Source organism: Pavona decussata, unplaced genomic scaffold (assembly GCF_977016875.1).
Source record: "Pavona decussata unplaced genomic scaffold, jaPavDecu1.1 SCAFFOLD_602, whole genome shotgun sequence".
Classification (NCBI taxonomy): domain Eukaryota; kingdom Metazoa; phylum Cnidaria; class Anthozoa; order Scleractinia; family Agariciidae; genus Pavona; species Pavona decussata.
In genome coordinates this window covers 6638533-6653269 of record NW_028145860.1, presented here as the reverse complement: position 1 = coordinate 6653269, position 14737 = coordinate 6638533, and the positions used below count along the sequence as shown (strand labels likewise).

General features: G+C 35.6%; 1 protein-coding gene and 1 pseudogene across 2 annotated transcripts; one reads left to right on the top strand and one right to left on the bottom strand.

Annotated features, from left to right (window-relative positions):
• Positions 1-59: 59 nt before the first annotated feature.
• On the bottom strand, positions 60-8465 carry LOC146449736 (uncharacterized protein C5orf34 homolog; annotated as a pseudogene). Its single transcript, XR_014860611.1, has 12 exons — positions 8058-8465; positions 7163-7348; positions 6737-6982; positions 6062-6147; positions 5541-5667; positions 4496-4599; positions 3769-3829; positions 2518-2786; positions 1996-2097; positions 1433-1473; positions 1156-1226; positions 60-224 (listed from the first exon to the last, which is right to left on the bottom strand). The product of XR_014860611.1 is annotated as an uncharacterized protein C5orf34 homolog (transcript).
• A 13-nt stretch (positions 8466-8478) lies between these two features.
• LOC146449735 (ras-related protein Rab6) lies at positions 8479-13630 on the top strand. The gene is made up of 7 exons (XM_085101419.1): positions 8479-8619; positions 8729-8787; positions 9457-9510; positions 10299-10404; positions 10503-10614; positions 11140-11233; positions 11793-13630. Exons 1-7 carry the CDS (start codon positions 8556-8558, stop codon positions 11928-11930), a joined length of 627 nt encoding a protein of 208 aa, XP_084957545.1. The 5' UTR covers positions 8479-8555; the 3' UTR covers positions 11931-13630.
• Positions 13631-14737: the final 1107 nt, after the last annotated feature.

Here is a 14737-nt window from a genome sequence, read left to right as displayed (position 1 = left end):
AATTTTGTCTCAAGAATAGCACAGCTCAACCGATATCTCTCCACAGCAGGATTGTGGAATTAGTTCACCACATTGTAATTTATACTCAGTGAACATTTTACTGTAGTAAGAAGTCCATCAATGTCATCTATAGCCTTCTTATTCTGTTCTAGAATGTTTTTGATTACACCTTCTTTGTCTGGTAAACCAGGTAGCTTCATGGATTTGCTGTCACCTTCATGTTCCTGTTAATAAAATTTAAAAGTACAGGAAAAGTTATTCTTGATTATTAGACAAACAGCTCACATAAATTATTTAGCAAGTAAAGCAACAACACAAGATGGAAACTGACCCCTACATTCTGAAGGAATGTAACTGATGGTGGTATCACTCTTGTTTTGAACAATAACTAACAAAACAAAAAGCCTTAAAAATATTTTGAACCTTTAAATTCTATGCAAATCACCCACAATTGACAGTTCTAACTGGATGCTGCTGCAGTGTGCTCAAAAGTCATTATGATAGCAGAGTTCCAATGTGGGATTAAAAGGCTTGCACAAGCAGGAGAAATGCCGCATATGAGCCCTTTCTGGTCCAGCAGTCCACTTCTGATCAGGGATTAAAGGCAAGCCTGAAGTGGGGATTCCACTTCTGGTGTCTGTTTAGCACAGGGTGGCCACCTTGGGGGAGATTTCCCAACCCAATTCCGAACTCGGACCATTTCCAGGCAGGCAGTCGACTTCTGGTTCCGGTTCAAAGGCAACCCAGGAGTGGCAATTCCACTTCCGGTGTCCATTCTGCACGGGGAGGCCATCTTGGAGGGGATTTCCTACCCCAATTCGGGAAAACGCAGAATAGGAGCCGTTTTTTGGTCCGGCAGTCCACTTCCAGTCAGGGATCCAAGGCAAGCTGGAAGTGGAGATTACACTTCCAGTGTCTGTTTTGTACAGGGAGGCCAGCTTGGTGGAGATTTTCCAACCCAATTCCAAACTCAGGCCATTTTCAGCAAGGCAGTCGACTTCCGGTATATTATTAGTTAGTTTAAGTCTATAAAAATTAATTTACACATGCTCAGAATAGTCTGCTTCGAATGATCATGATTTTCTGTTACAAAGAGCTCTTTTTCAAGTAGCTCTAACTATTCAGGCCAGCCTGTCTATACATGGACTGGAGTACCTCGATAGATTTCTGGTCGTCCTTGCTTGTTCCAAGGGCTACATTTCCAGCACCGTGTTGATTATAAATATCTAAGGCAAACTTGCATTAAGGATGCTGAAAGTCTTCACATATAAATGATTATTAATTTCCATTGTTGCATATTATTGTAAGATCATCATTTCTCAGACAAATGAGAGACAGGAAAAAAACCCCAAAACAAACAAACAAAAAGAGAGACAACAACAAAATGAACTTTCAACCTGGCACAATAACTGCAAACTACAATAAAGGATACAGTTAAATCTTTTTATCTTTTCTATTTCAGTGCTAATAGCCCTGTTAATACAAAAGAGACAACGTGCAATTATTCATTATGTTGCGTAGTCAACATATCAGGTTATGCAGAGTAATATGATCTTATATGATGACAATTCATTTTACAAAAATTTTTACAACTAAAACTGGAACAGTTGTGCAAGGAATAAGGGAAGTGGTCAAAACAACTATATACTCCAACAGGACCCATGCACCTCCCCTTCCTCAACCTCAAAAGATGGTGTCTTTATTACATAGCCACCCCTCTATCCAGCATTAAAAAATGACAATGAGATTCAAACATCACTATTCTTGTTTATCTAGCAATGCTGACTCTTGCTAGCTGATTATTTGTGTCAACTCAAACTTCAAGCCAATAAAATTTTGTCGGTAATGTTCATGAGATAGGTGGTGTCTTCGCTAACCCCCCTACCCCAGACAAGGTGGGTCCTCTTCAAACAAAGTTTTTATGACCAGTTGGACCCTAATATAATTACTAAAAACAGTTACATCATGGAAAATAATGCTGCGCCATTGACTCACCCCCTTTTCTCAGGGTCCCACATTGTGTCTTTGTAAAATGCTTTCCTCTGTGAGGGAGTGGCCTTCACCCATTCTTCCTAGTGATGAGCTGTTTGTAAGTACCTGAGGTGTGGAAGGGGTTCAATGCCTTCAGATATATACACACATACCAGACAATCTATTTTGTGCAGTCAATATAATTATAGTGAGAATTTGGCTGACTGGCTTTACAAGCAGATCGGCCTACAGGGACATCACACATCAGCTAGTTTACAGATATGCAAGAATGCACCATCTGAGAAACAGTGTAAAAATTTATTTTAATATGCCACGAAGAAAAAAGGATATTACTCAAATTTCATTTTACATTGAAAATTATTATTATTTTGTAACCTGGTAGGTCTCCATATAATGTAAGCTTATCAATATCATTCTGGCAAAGTAACAATAATTATTATTACAGTATTCTCACTTGTCTCTAAGAAAACAATATTTCAAGAAGTCCTTAAAGCTTTGGGTGACTGAAATTATGGGATTTTATACCGTTGATACACAGCACACTGCTCCACATCTGCCAGGCTAAAGTGATGGATGGCACCATTTGGAAGAACAAGATGACAGAAGGAATGCTGTTGTTCATAAGTTTGGTTGTCAGTTTTTTTTCTCAGATCAAGGATTGTTCTGTCACTGAATACAACATTGATGTTTCCGTTTGAGTAAGCCTTGAATCTTCCAGTGCCTGGCACATCGGCAGTTTCCACAACATGAGCTGGATGAAATGACTTCGACAATACAGCTGGAGAATTTGATGCCTGTAAAATATATGATGTACATGTCAAGAATTTACTCATAGCTTTCTGACGGAAAGTTGTTCTGAAATGATGCCATACATTCTTTTCCTTAAGCTGCGACAATTTGTTGCATTACAATTAGGACAGAGGGCCACTAGTCCATCACTGCAAACTGTTATGTGTTGCATTGCCCTTGATAAATTAAATATTTAATAATAATATTGTTGGATGTATACTTGAATTCCCAGTCAGTGACACAGGCATACTCAGAAACAGAAAGTAATAATAATAATAATAACAACAACTTTATTTATCCTGATAAAAGACCGGTCAGTCAAACCACAAAGGTTGATAGACTGGTATTAATCGGTGATCAGCACATAAGAAATATATAAAAATATTTACATGAAAAACAGCGGTAAAAAATAGTTACAGAAATATATAACAAAATGAACTATGCATCGCTTTTACAAATACGATTGGCCCTATCCATGTTCATCAAGCAAGAAAATGTTCTGACCTTAAACTGTGCAAGTGTTCTTAGCACACGTAACTCTCTTGGTAGTACATCTATCATTTATTGACACCAGGCTTAACGCATAACATCACGTCACGTATGCCACACATGACATTCCAATCCTAACAGTATGCAGGATGTTTGTCCCATGAACCTAGTTTAATGGCCTTTGCTCCCACGAGTCTCCTGTAGCTCAGTGTTAGAGCATCCGAACTGGTAATCAGAAGGTTTTGGGTTTGACTCACTGTTGGGAGAACTCTTATCTTTAGGCCCCCCTTAAACATTGATGAATGAATCAATCAGATGCACTTCTCTAAGGTGCAGGAAGAACTACGATCTGTAATGAAATTTCCACCTCACTGCTCAGACAACATTTCATGGTGGAACACGATGCATTTTAAATGTTAGCTTGTTTCTCAAGCTGTCATCACTCAAATCTCACAGCGAGTATAAACATTAATATTGATTATGACCAAGGCATCTCACCTCTTTCCAGCAACATCGGTCTTCTGACTGCTGACCTGCATTGGCCAGAAACTCTATGTACCTGAAATGCAATACCATAAGCCCCCTATTTGAAGGTTAGATTTCTTACTAAGTCCCCATGTCTATTAAGCACCTCCTTTCTATCTTAGAAAACACAAATGGAAACATATATCAAACCTCAAGCATACCAATGGAAAACTGGCTCTTTATTTATTTATTTTTTAATTTTTTATTTATTTATTTACCAATAATTATTATTAATGCATAGGAATGACACGATTTGTGACACATGATCCATAAACTGCTCTGCTTTGGTCAGTTGTGAGGCATAATATCGTAAGGGATAAAGCTCTTTTTTTTTTAAATTTTTATTCATAATTTGAAATAAGCTCCCCCCCCCCAACTATCAAGCCTCTATCTCTAATAAGCCCCATTATAATATAAAGCCCCCATCTCTAATAAGCCCCTCTTGTCTCTATTTTACCTTTTTTTCTTTTACCACAATGAAGATATAAAAAATAAGAATTTGCAATTAAACTTAATATATAGACAGGCCCGGCAAGACTAGCACTAGCTACCGGGCCAGTCAAATTGTAAATAGTTGAAAAAAAAAATAGAAAATAAAGATTGTTGTTATTTTTCCTTGATATTTATCTCACACATGATTGGTCATGACATATAATCTTTCTGGTTATGATTTCCAGCCTTTGACTGGAATATTCTCTACCTTGCAGCTTGTTTTATAAGTCTGTCAATAGAGTATTCCCTTCTCATCAGTCTGTCCTGAGGTGGTTTGTCAGCCGTGTAAACTCTTTCTTGAATTTCCACATCCTGTAGAGACCAAGACTGTTTAAATTTGTCCAATAGCACACTACAAACACCACTTCCAAAAGTGGTTGTGTAATTATGTACAATTAGAATTTGTAGAATAGAAGTAATACTAGGACCGGTGTTCAGGTTTGTTTGTGTTTGGAGGTATGGAGGACCTTGAACTTTCCAATGTAAGGCATTGCTGGTATAAAATGATTTAAAGCTGTTCGTCTGTTGTGAGTAAAAAGCATTAATACGGTTTGATAGTAACAAACACTCATTGAAAAAAAAAATGAAAATTTTTGCACAAAGCTTTGTATTTATGTTGCAACAACTTGCAAGTGTCACACGCTGACTGGGTTGCAGAGTGTTTCCAGTGGTCAAACATTTACACTTGGTACTTTACTGTTTAGCGATAGTTAATCTTACTCCATTTGCATTTTGAAATTTAAAATTCCCTCCAATAACGAGACTTCCCAGAAACAAACTAAGCCCTTGCAAATGTCATTAAAAGGAATATAAGCCCAGGGCATATTTATTTATATTAATTTTATTATTTTTGACATACAAAGAAGGAAAGGAGTTACAATATAAAATTATTCTTACAAATGATATTGTTATTCTACATAACTATAATATTATTTTTAAATAATAAAACATTAATTTAATCATTTATTAACTAAATAATGTAAAAAAAAGAATGGCAAGGAGACCTCAGAAGCCACCAGGCTTATATGAGGGACGCCTCCTCCTGAAATTGTCCGTGTGCAATATCAAGACTAGAGTTTGTTATACTCAGAATTTAATGATTATAATTATTATAATATCATATGATTAAGTTATACTAGAGTTTATTCAAAAAAGGTACATCAACAAATTGTTATTTAACTTGAGCATTTAAGTGTTAGAAGAATTTTTTATCAAAGAATGCTGTGCTTGTATCATTGCTGTACAGTTTGTACCTGCTGCTGATTCTGCTGAACAAACCAGTGGTTAAAGTACCTTCCACTTGCTGTGTGTGACCTCATCACAGAACCATCTCCTGGGTCAATCTCAACATTAAACAAACCGGTTGTCTGACGGAAAAACCTGCAAACAAACGAAATAATAATCAGAAGGAAAATTGAGATATTCAACTGTCCTGTCTTCTAGTCCTCCTCTCTGATCACCCTTCTAACCTCTTCTCACCTATGCTCCATGTATGATTCGAAATGCTGGCATGGCAAAGATGCCAGCAAAAGGTCAATTGACCATCAAGTAATTGTTCAAAATTAGTGCCAGTTTGCATCAATAATATTAAAATCTGTTGTATAACCGCCAACTCCTTTCGTTCAATGGAAATTTTTAGTCTGGATACACAAATCACAGCTCTTGTCATTTTTGTCCTGTTAGCCTCTGACGTAGCTTGCGGTTACCTTGTCACAATATAAGTATACCAGCCAATGATTATTGATATAAAGTATCAAAACCTGCATTAACAGACCTGAAGGTAGCTCCATCCTTCCAAATAACCTTCACATTTGGTTGCCACAAGATTTCCCAGTCCACAGGGTTACAGTCACTCAGCACCTGAAAAGTTTTAAAAACTAAATAACTAAACATTGGAGAAAATAAAGAAAAATGTCTTGGTTTTGTTGCTACTCATCTTCACTTGGGTACCCAAAACAATGAATTTTTGACACATTACAGCAATAAATGATGAAAATGAAACATGAAATGCATAAAAATGAATGAATGAAGAGACCAAAATTATCTGAGCGTTAAAATGAGACTTCTGTGATGATCATAATGGGAGCACATGTTTGTAAGAGTTCAACTTCTTTTGCAGGCCAGAAATAGCATCTTGACCATAAATGTTTGGTCAATTTTAAACATTAGATCCTTGGTCCTATTTTAACGAAGCCAAACTTTCATCACTTTTATGGAGACCGATACATTGTGTTTAGCTGTTTCTTGTTCTGATTTGTTTGTTTCTTCTTTGACCACAATGTTTTAAAATAGGTTAATGTAAACAGTGTTAGTTCTCTCATTGAGTACTTTTTTGTTCTTAGAGGAAATGTCGAAATAAGTTTAATAAATAAATAAATAAATAAATAAATAAATAAAAAAAACAACTATAATTATTAATTTAGTTTACAGTTTACTATTTATCTTCTACCTGAGCTTTCCATGTGTGAAGGTGAGCAGCCTGGCATGTGAGTGGAAGAGACTCGGGCAGTTTTGCCATATTGTTATTACACTGAAGACATGGGACAAGTTCTTCTGTCAAATTTACTACATTAAGTACAAGTTGAAGGGGATACTTCCATCCTTCGGGATATGAACATAAAGAGTGTATTTGTTTTTGCCAAACAAAAAACCGCTTCTGATGTTGCTCCTCTGACTCATTATCCCTTGTTGGTTTCTGTAAAACGTCAAAGAAGACTTCTGTTTAGACAACACATTGATGGTTCAAGAATCATTTTCAAATCCCGAGTAGTAAAGTAAGCAAAAGAAGCCACTTTTGTTCTTTTCAAGTTTTAGTGAGGACAAACACGAGTGCCTGAGGTTTTGATGCTATTTATATCCATCATAGGCTCTTTACCTGAGGCAAGGAGTACTTGACTTCAGCAAGAAATTTTACAATGAATGTCTGTCTGTGTGGCAGAAGGCTCAAGCTTGCTAAGCCATTAAGAGATGTCACATGAGCAGAACCATCAGGCAGAATTGTAACAAGATCTTTAGCAGAATAATGAGGCCAGCAACAGGCTGTGATACCATGGTAACCAACCTGGAAATGATTGATGAAGAAAACTATCATCAGCAATGCTGAGCACAGGAAAAGGTAAACACCCCTTTAGACATGCATAATTTTTGTTATTGTTCAATTCATCAGCGCAAGTGTCGCGACCTTCCATTGGTGAACTCAGCTGGCTACCTATTTATAAAAAGGGCCCCAGCAAAAACTAAAGGTAGTGGTGGATAGGTGCCTAGGGTAAATTTAAACAGTGAGGCCCTACAGGTATTTCTGTTATGGTACCGCAGTGTCTCATGGAGAAGTAACAGCTTCTTTGTTACTCAAAAAAAAAAAAAAAAAAAAAAAAATTCCACAACCTCTCTCCTCTACCCTATTGACTTTTGTTATTGTTTACACTGCCAGCTTTGGGTTTTATGTCAGCACTTGTCATTCTCTTCTTAGTTTTTATGAGGTATTGTTAATTTTGGCAGCACACACATTGTCTCTCTTACTTATAATTTGGGCATGGAGGGTAGGAGGGAGGGGTGTTAACTGACTAGTTTAACTAGCTTGACCAACATACTATTTATATTCAGTAAGATGCATATTAGTACCCTTTGTATTATGCCTTGGAGTTTGTTCCACACGTACACAGAGCGTAAAAATTATGAGGTGTTAGGCTAGGGGGTTCTTGTATTATAATTATTGGTTATTATGCAAAATATTTAAATGAAAACGCAATGAACAAACCGAAGCACCTTACCTTAAGTTCCTCTTGACCAGTTAGTTCTTTGCAAAGGTATGGTCTGGCTGCATACAAGTTACGAATTCTAACAGCCGCAAGTATTTTACTTCTAAACGAACTCACTGCAAATCTTGTAAGTTGCCTTATTTCAACTTTCCTAGATTGTACTTGACGGTGGAGGAAAGATGATCCACAAGGGGACAGTTCAAGTGAAGTTCCATCGTTGTATTTTATAAATAAACTGTCGTTTTCGTACAGAATGAACAATTCAACTGGACACATTCTTTGCTGTGTTTTCAAATCTGCCGCCATGTTTTTTTCTTCAAGAAAAAGAAGGCTTGGCTACTCATTAGTGACGTCATCTAGGGAAAGTACCCATTACGCAAGCGCAGATGCCGTTACAATTTTCGACGTGGCTTCGATCGAGAGTTCGTGGTATAAATACTACAAACTTCTGCACAAAAATAGCAGTTCACCGGTTTACTTTGTGCTGTTGTCTTATTTCATCGAGCAGTCATGTCATCAGACTTTGGTAATCCTCTAAGAAAATTCAAATTAGTCTTCCTTGGCGAACAGAGTGGTAAGTTTCTTGGCGTTCGAAAGTCAGTTGATAATTGCTGAAGTCATGGGCTTGACCGGGTAATCTTTGAACTAATGCTATAAATTGTGGCTTGTCGTCTATTTTTCAGTGGGGAAGACTTCTCTTATAACAAGATTTATGTATGACAGCTTCGACAACACCTATCAAGTAAGTGAGAGAAAGGTGTTTCTGGTGATCCGAAATTTAATTGTCTGAAAACACCAGCTTCAAATGTATTTTTGCTGATTTTTGGCCAAGTAAAAAAAACTAAATAAGCTTAGCTGTAATATCTCATGTATTACTGTTTACGTGTTTTATAATCCAGCTCGCAAGCTCAAAATTCCTTTTGTTCTTTTCACAATATGTATAAAAACTGAGAGAACCTTTTTGAAAACTTAATTAATTTGAGCTGCTGAACGTACATGTGTACAACTTAGCACACTTTCATAAATCTGACAGCTATACCATTTAGTTTAGAATAGTTTTGTATATTTAGATATGTGTTTAGGAAGAATTAATATGGAGACTGAAGGGGTACATATTACAGAACTGATTGTATTGCAGAGGTAAATGATACAAGGATTTTTTTTTTTTGTAACAATTACAATGAGGGCATTTATCATTAGGGTCTGCAAAGAGAAGTTTGATGATACAGTATTTGAAAGGAGCAATCTGTTAATTGTAAGATTTTATCTAATGTTATGTCAGTAATCCCATCTCACAAGCAATACTGGTATGTTATTGTACCAAGAAATTCCAATAATAAAAAAAAGAAATAATAATTGTAGTGTAACTTCAGAACGTTGTATCATGTATACTGCATGTTTTCCCTTGTAGGCTACTATTGGGATAGACTTTTTGTCAAAAACAATGTACCTTGAAGACAGAACGGTAAGCTTGTCAGGTTTCTTTATATTGGGTTAGATTATAGTGATTCCAAAATGGCCAATACTTATGCCAATTTTTAGTCTGTTAGTTAATGTGATCAGGTTTTATTTGTCATTTTACTTGGGAAACTTTTATGTGGAAAATGCAATGTCAATAATAGTGAGCAAGCCCATAAGTGAAAAATAAAGAGTGTTGCTAAAAATTGTGCATGATCTCAGCTTTTCTATATTTAGCCTGTCACATAATTTCCAGTTTATAGGTTAGTAATTTTACTTACCTATACACCCTTTCCAAAGTGGCTGACATTTTAAATTTAATATCCTTTTGTCTTCATTCAAATTAGCCCTACTAGCCTCATTCAAGGTAAAATATCCTTTTGAATTTTGTTGTCAATAACAAGTTTAGCAAGGCCAATTTAAATGCAAACAAAAGAATATTTATTAAAATGTCAGTGATTTGTACATAGTCTATAAATGTTTACTTCTTAGGAGTGATTTTACTTTCTCAGGGTGTATGTAATGAGTGGGGGCAGAGGTGATGGGTAGGGAGGAATACTTGTTAGGGAACCAGGGCTAAATGGTATTTGTGACATGGTGGAAAGTAGAAAAAAGGCGAAATAGCAAAAGTACAACCAGGCAGAATTTACCACTAAGGATGGCAAAAATTTGGAGTTTGAAAAGTAAGAAATTCAGATCCAAAGAAAGACAAAAAAAGAGAAGTTGGAAATAAAGTGAAAAATTAAAATTATTGAACAGGAAGGCTTTTGAAATAACCATCTTTTGTCACATTAGGTTCGACTTCAACTGTGGGACACAGCAGGTCAAGAGAGATTTAGAAGCTTAATACCAAGCTACATACGAGACTCCAGTGTGGCTGTTGTAGTTTATGATATTACAAGTAATGTTTTCGATCAATGTTTTCAATTTTCTTTCTTGCTTTACTACATTGTCAAAATATTACTGAAGGCTAATAACTTGTTTCATCTTACTTTTTAGATTATAACTCATTTCAGCAAACAGCAAAATGGATTGATGATGTGAGAACAGAGAGAGGAAGTGATGTGATTATTATGCTGGTTGGAAACAAGACAGATCTTTCTGACAAAAGGTGACACATTTTAAAAGTATTTCTTCTTACCCTACTGCATTAATCTTTTTAACAAATCGACGGCAGTTTTCTATGGTCTATACTCTTATAGACCATAAAAGACCATAAAATGACATCAAAAAATGTTCAAAACTCAAGTGGAACCAAGAGCCGCAGGCGAGTGGTTTCACTGCCAAGTTTTGGACATTTTATCGCGTCATGTTATGGTCTATAAGAGTATAGACCATAGAAAACTGCCGTCGATTTGTTTTTTTACAATAACATGGAAAAAGTACGAGCAGAATTGGCTATTTTTTTCGTTGAGAAAGCGCGCGCGTCACATCTGACGTCATTTTTATTGTCTGTACTCTTATAGACAATAGCTACGAGCCAATCAGCGCACGGGAATTTGGACAGTTACACCTGTATTGTAAAATGTAATATGCACACTACAAATTTTAACCTTTGTGAAAATTCTGTTGGTGTCTCAAACTAATCTTGGTATACACGACTGTGGCGTTCTTTCTTTCTTTTTTTATCACCCAGGCAAGTGACAACAGAAGAAGGAGAAAGAAAAGCAAAGGAATTAAATGTGATGTTTATAGAAACAAGTGCAAAAGCAGGATACAATGTAAAACAGGTAAACTAAATAGCTTGCTTGAACTTGTTAAATTATTTTGAATTCTGACAAGATTTCTAGGCAACGTAACCAAGATATTGACAATTTTATCCAATGACAGGTGGTAAATTTTATCAAAGTTGATTTCCAAGCCAGTTTATCTAAAAGAATAAGTTTTGTGTACTGTAGAGAAACTGTATTTATGAATGAAAAAGTTTGAATCAGGCAAGTGATAATTTGCAAAACCAGTGACGTTGTGATCAGTCACAAGTTAGCAAATTATCACGTGCAGTGAAACTTAACATAATTATTGTTAATTTAAAAATACCTTTTCGTTTTTGTTTGATCTAGCTCAGAAATCATTTTCAATAAGTTTTCCTTCTCTGGTCAAGTTAAAATTCTCAGCTTTTTGCTGGGTTTCCTTGGAATCTTGTCAGAATTCAAAATAATTTCAAGAGCTTTTCTTTGATAATGCAAATTTGTCCGACTCTTTTTAAGGTGGTAGGTTGTGTGTTATTGGTAACTGCTATCATAGTAAGACAGAAATTGACATACTTTTATTATTCCAATATTTCAATAGCTTTTTAGAAGAGTTGCTGCAGCATTACCAGGTATGGAGAGTACGACAGACAAAACAAATAAAGATGACCTTATTGAAGTCAAACTTAAAGACACACCGCAGGAACCCCAACAACAGAGTGGAGGTTGTGTATGCTGAAAGATCACAAAACGTGAGGCCAAGCTACAGTGTAGTAACATTCTCAAGATCAAGTTTAATTTACTTTTCATCTTTTGATGAAAACAAACTCTTCAAATTTGTGCAATGTATAGATCTTTGCACATTAGTCTTGCTTTCTAAACATGAGACAGGCCATCAAAGCAGTGCTGGATTTTAGGAAATTTTTCTAAAATCTTTGCAGAATCTTCTCAGAGAGTATTTGTCAAGCATTGCTTGAAAAAAGCAAGTCTAAATGTGCCGTCACTCAAAACCTAGCTCGGTAGAGTATTTTTTTCTTTAAAAGAAACAGCATTAGATAGCTAGGGCAGTAAAACAAATAAAAACCTAAATTTGGTTATGAAAGATACTCAAAATCAGTTTTAATAAAGTCAAATAAGTTAAAGTGGCCATCAAATATTAAATAGAGTGGAACCTCATTATAACGAATGATATTCTCCTTTTCAAATGTATGGAAGAGAACCTCAATATAACGAATCCTTGATATAATGAACCAATTTTCCCAGTCCCTTGGCACTTTGTTAAATTGAGGTTCCACTGTATCTTATTAAAGCCAGCTACCCATTTTACATTTTTGTGGAATTTTCACAGTGTGATGACATTGCATATGTCAATTTTGCTTAGGTCTCATTCTTGTTGATGCCATGGCCATGAAATTTTTTCTTTCCCATTGCCTTATACCCAGATTTTTCAAAAAGGATGAAATTTAAAGGGTTTTGGATTCATTGCCTCTGTCTTTTCTTGAGTGTTTCCAAGTTTTAATATCTTAAAGTGACTCTGACATTAAATCACCCTCATAACAATGAATCCCCTTAGACTGAAAGTGGCATCCTTTTGAAATGAGAGTCACTTAAAATTTTCCAACTGACTGACCGACCTACTTTCACAAGAGAGAAGGCAATGGAAACAAAGCTTTTTATCAGATGGCCTGAGTACAGTTTGGTGGACCATAAGGAAAATTCAATTCTGGATAATCTATGATTTGCTATTCCAACCACTTGGAAAAGTTCCGAGTTCACTTCATGCTACAAAATCACTGAGAGTCATTTACCGGCTGTTGGTCATTTTGTTTGGTTGTACCTGGCCTTGTGGAATCTTTTAAATTTTGAAGTGACTTGATCAGTGAATCAATTCACAAAATTGTATAAATTTTAGTTTGAAGTGTAAAAAATTTCGCACATCTGGAAGATAATTTTTTTAAAGAACATGTTTGAGCTTAGAAAGAATGGAATTTGATGCATGTTTACTTGAATGGTTGGGCTTTTGGTGTATACATCTTACTTTTATGGAGGTTTAAAACACTTAGCAATGCTTTTATTAGGGCGCATTTTTTTGGGACAATTCTGGTCATTCAATAGTGGAATGGACAAAATATCTAAAAAAAGACAACATGAAATCTATATATTCCATGTATTCCTATTCCAGAATAGAGCCAAAAGAATGCACCCCTAGCTTCTTATAAATAAGGTTTTTAATCCACCATACAGAAAAAGATGGTGGTGGTACATTTCATGTCAGTACCTTGCGAACCTAACGCAACCAATAGGGACATAGAAAGCCATATTTTTGAGAAATTCGTCCATGTACTGACAACATTGTGTATGCTAGGTTTGGAGTTTTTGGAGCTTTTCTGTGCCTTTTTATGTGTGTCTTTAGGGCTTTCCTAATTGCTTAGAATTATCGGTAAATGTACCAGTCACCATCTTTTTTGGTACTGCAGATTGGCCCTTTAATGTATGCATCATTTGATAGAACATGAAATTAACGTTAACTAATAATTATTATTACAGTGCAAACAAATAACTGAACACTAAATGAGGTGACTTTGATGCCCACTGAATGGTAACTTAAACTACATAAAATATAAATTTAACAAACAGGCAGTACTTTTTTGTTTTCTTTTTGTTGTCTCAATCTTTGTCAATTTTGTTTAAGTGTTTACTGTTTCGGCTTTACATATTTTTTTGTCACTTTTCTTTTGTGGATGAAACAAGGCAAAAAACACCTTCACTTACCGGCAGTGAAGTTTCCACAAACTGAACACAAGAAGGCTCAAAAATTTCTTTGTTGCCCCATGAGGGGCAAAGGGGTAAGGAAAGTGGCCTGTAACCTTTTTTTGTATAAGTTGAAATTCTTGCAATGCATTAGTGTTCATATAAAGGTGACCTTTGTTCCTTTACTTCTCATTTTCATGGCTTTTGATGGCTACAACTGGTGTAACTTCTGTTAAACGGGATATTTTCATGTAATATATAGTGCTTATGAAACAGAAGGTATACAAAAATATTGAAGTGGCTCTTTGTTTAGTAGACTTAATAGTAATATCCACTGTCTGAGGAAATGTTTCTATGCTGGCTGAGTTATGTGGAATATAAAAAGCTTAGTAAAAGCAATCTCATATTGTTTCAGTGTTAATATTCCTCAGTAAGGTTTCAACTAATCATATCACATTATATTCATTGTTTTGGTTACCATCATTATTTAATTATTTGTTTTATAAATAAAATCCTGTTGAATTTGTTTTTTGTGTGCTTGCTAAATGCTTTTTCTTTTTTACAAACTGTTTCAATCATCCATACTTCAAAAAGTCAAGCTCCTATAAACTTTGTATTTATCAATTTTGCCAAGCACCGTAGCACTAGTTCAGCACTGTACGCTTCCTCGATTCAGACAAATAGTTTATGCAGACAAATTGTTTTTGCTCGTTCGCGTTCCAAGTGGCAGACGGATACAGGGGGCCACAAAGTATTCCTCCCCACCCCTATGAAATGGTTGTCCCGGCTCAAGGT

What these genes read in the sequence shown, in the direction of transcription:
- LOC146449735 (XM_085101419.1), top strand. Translation starts at nt 8,556, where the DNA reads ATGTCATCAGACTTTGGTAATCCTCTAAGAAAATTCAAATTAGTCTTC. An exon ending in TGTACCTTGAAGACAGAACG is followed by an intron (nt 9,511 to 10,298) that starts GTAAGCTTGTCA and finishes TTGTCACATTAG; the next exon opens with GTTCGACTTCAACTGTGGGA. An exon ending in TGTAGTTTATGATATTACAA is followed by an intron (nt 10,405 to 10,502) that starts GTAATGTTTTCG and finishes CTTACTTTTTAG; the next exon opens with ATTATAACTCATTTCAGCAA.